Source organism: Hippocampus comes, unplaced genomic scaffold (assembly GCF_001891065.2).
Source record: "Hippocampus comes isolate QL1 unplaced genomic scaffold, H_comes_QL1_v1.1 scaffold17, whole genome shotgun sequence".
In the NCBI taxonomy this organism is placed as follows: domain Eukaryota; kingdom Metazoa; phylum Chordata; class Actinopteri; order Syngnathiformes; family Syngnathidae; genus Hippocampus; species Hippocampus comes.
In genome coordinates this window covers 4,098,746-4,102,198 of record NW_017805002.1, presented here as the reverse complement: position 1 = coordinate 4,102,198, position 3,453 = coordinate 4,098,746, and the positions used below count along the sequence as shown (strand labels likewise).

At 40.0% G+C, this 3,453-nt stretch overlaps 1 protein-coding gene across 1 annotated transcript; it reads left to right on the top strand.

Annotated features, from left to right (window-relative positions):
* Positions 1–1,335: 1,335 nt before the first annotated feature.
* On the top strand, positions 1,336–2,561 carry bcdin3d (BCDIN3 domain containing). Its single transcript, XM_019855973.1, has 2 exons — positions 1,336–1,646; positions 1,796–2,561. The coding sequence occupies exons 1-2, from the start codon at positions 1,443–1,445 to the stop codon at positions 2,327–2,329; spliced, it is 738 nt and encodes a 245-aa protein (XP_019711532.1). The 5' UTR covers positions 1,336–1,442; the 3' UTR covers positions 2,330–2,561.
* Positions 2,562–3,453: the final 892 nt, after the last annotated feature.

Sequence of the window (3,453 nt, the reverse complement as noted above, 5' to 3'; positions counted from 1 at the left end):
TATCGAAATATAATTTAAAATGGCCGCATTACATTGAATTTGATGCAATATATTAGCAAAAGTACAGGAAAAATAAATAATATTTTTTTAAAATAATGCAATGAAATTATTTAGGGGGGTTAAAGACATTTTTAGGGAGGCTGAAGCCTCCCTAAAATAGGCCTAATGACGCCCATGCATTCTTACTAATTTATGTTAAATCTTCTGTAAAGTGCTTTGTCACAGCTGAAGCTTTTGTGAAAGCGCTATATAAATAAAAATGTATTGTATTGTATGAATAAAAAATAAAATCCTCACGTCACATCTACATACCTGTCAACCTTTCAGAGCGCCAACCCATATAAACAACCAAAAAAAATCCTTATAAAGAGCAAAAAATCCTTATAACATACCAAAGCATTGTATATGTCAAAATAACGGCAGAAAAAAAAACATGAAATTTTCAATGATATTTATTGTAGATCTCCATAATACAATGGCAGGTGAATGTCTAATCATTCTACTTAGTGGCATTACTGTGTTCAGAGTTGTATTCCTGCGTTACTTTACTAGATTAGAACTTGCTTGTGCACTACCGAAGTATGGAATGAATACTCTGCTGTTTTCAACTAGGAACCACGTGATTTACTGGAACGTTACCGGAAATGAAAGCATTCGAGTAGACGAGCACCATTCTGGGCAAAAGCAAACGGAACTACCTGTTAGGGGGGAAAAAAAACAAACAAAAAAAAAAAAAAACAGAAATTTTCAGAATCCGTATGATTTGTGCGATATGGCCATATACGTAAGATTCACCACAAAATCCGTATAAAATATGGCTAAACTGTATGAGTTGACAGGTATGCATCTACACTTCTAGATGTGGCTATTCGAGACACTTCCAGTGTGCATGTTCTCCAGGCGCTCCGATTTCGTCCGGCATTCCAAAAACATGCATGGCAGGTTGACTGAACACTCTAAATCGGGGGTGTCAAACATACGAAGGAAATACATATGATTTTGGTTATTTATAGCAGAGTATGGTACAATTTTAATGGTCCGGCCCACTTGACATCTACCGGGGCGTATATGGCCCACAACGTGAAATGAGTTTGACACCCCTGTTCTAAATTGTACCGAAGTGTGACTGTGAGCGCGAAGAGTTGTTTGTCTATGTGTGCCCTGCCATTGGTTGGCAACCTGTTCGAGTGTACTTCGCCTAATGCCAGAAGACAGTTGGGATAGGCTCCAGCATGCCCACGACCCTCGTGAGGATAAACACTCTCTCTCTCTCTCTCTCTCTCTCTCTCTCTCTCTCTCTCTCTCTCTCTCTCTCTCTCTCTCTCTCTCTCTCTCTCTCTCTCTCTCTCTCTCGTACATTTTACGCACGTACATTGGGAGGATCAAAACAAATTGTTTATATCTACCCGGAAGCATTTGAGTGTTGCGCCACACACTTTACAATGGCAGCATGTGTAAACGAGGATGACACTAATGAGGACATCAACGACCCCGGCGCGGCTCCGTATGGAAACTTTATCAATTATTACACTTTTAACCCACCGGAGAACAGATTAAGTGTTATTCCCAGAACACTTCTTAAGGATTTAGGCTACAACGACCCCCGTCAAACAACATTGCTGCTGGACGTGGGCTGTAACTCGGGGGTTTGTCGATTAACATTATATTTAATACCAATACAAATACTATAAATGCTGCATAGTGGAATAAGTTAAAAAACTATGCAGTAAAAGTCATCCTAATAATAAGACGAAAGGTTGATGAAAAGTCTGTATTTGTTTTCCTCGACTGTCAGGAACTAAGTGTCGCCCTCTACAAGCATCTGGTGGAGACGCAAGGCGGAACCAACGTTCACCTACTGGGCTTGGATCTGGACGAGACCCTCATCGGGCGAGCCCAGGAGAATAACCCCCTCCAGGGCGTCGTCACCTTCACCCTGTTGGACATCACCGGTGACTGCGCGCCGCTGCGGGAACACCTGGCCCGTCACGAGCGCTCCAGCTTTCACCTGACCCTGTGCCTGGCCGTCACCATGTGGGTCCACCTGAACCACGGCGACGCCGGCCTGCTGCGGTTGCTCTCACGACTGGCCGAGCTTAGCCGGCATCTTCTGCTGGAGGCGCAGCCCTGGAAGTGCTACCGCTCGGCGGCCCGCAGGCTTAGGAAGCTTGGGCGCTCGGACTTTGACCATTTCAAGAGTCTTAAAGTGCGCGGGGACATGAGCGAACACGCCAGGCAGCATCTGGAGAAACATTGCGACATGGAGATGGTACGCAGCTTCGGCAGAACCGCGTGGGACAGGAAATTGTTGCTTTTTAAGAGGAAGTGAGATCGAAGTACAGTACAGTTTTTTCGAGTGGAAACACGCACTCACTAAAATTATTGTAAATGCTATTCCAGTATCCCCCCCAAACCCAACAACGAGTGTTTCTCAATAGAAAAAAAAATAGCACTACGCAGTATTTAACATTATTAAAACATACAAACAGAAAGTTAAGGCTAATAGTTGGTGCATCTTGATTTCATGCTTTTTTTTTACAATAAAAACAAACTCACTTTAATTGTATTGTAATTTTTCAATGAGCTAAAATACTGCATTTTTATTTTATCAATAGAATTTAAAACCCATTTCAATCAGTAATTAAAATACACATTTAAAACAACGAAATGCTACATTTTAAAGCTGTAAATGTTTTTAATTTAGTATAATTAATACAAATTTAAAACAAACGTCCAGTCATTTTTAACTCCATACAGCTGCAAGAATAGGCATTAATTAAAAAAAAAAAATTGTACGATGTAGTCATTTTGAACATTTTATGGCTGCAGGTTATCAATGTATTTACCGTGGCTGTTTTTTAAGGTTGCTAATGTCTACAGATTTCTGCAGTGAAAAAACATCTATCGTCATCAAAACAAGGGGGAAAAAACAATTTTCATAATTTTAATTACAGAGTACTAAAAATAACATTACATAAAAGGTCTTTTTAAAAGAAACCATTGAATATTACAAAGGTCTGTAAATCTTGTAAAGTTAGGATATAAAATCTTTGAAACAGTGGTGCATAATTGAGAAGAAAAATAATTTCCAATAAAATGTACAGTATATATTAACTGTTCTACTACGTTCAAAAAAAAAAATGAGATGGACAACACAAAATTCTGACATACGAGATGAGCCGCCGCCGCCATTATTGCGACATGTACATGCACAAAATTAGCTCTCAAGTCAATGAATGTAATCATTAAAGAAAAAAAAAAAAAAAAGACATTTACAAGTGACAAGGACCAACAAGGGCGCCTCAATATCAAACCCTCGCTACACTGGCCTTGGTTCCATCACGTCATAATTTATCCGCAGGGTTTAAAATGGTATACAAATTGGAGCAAGAACCCTTAAAAGTTGACGATTCCGCCACAAAGGGAGTGAAGAGAGGATGAGTCTGCTGTGCT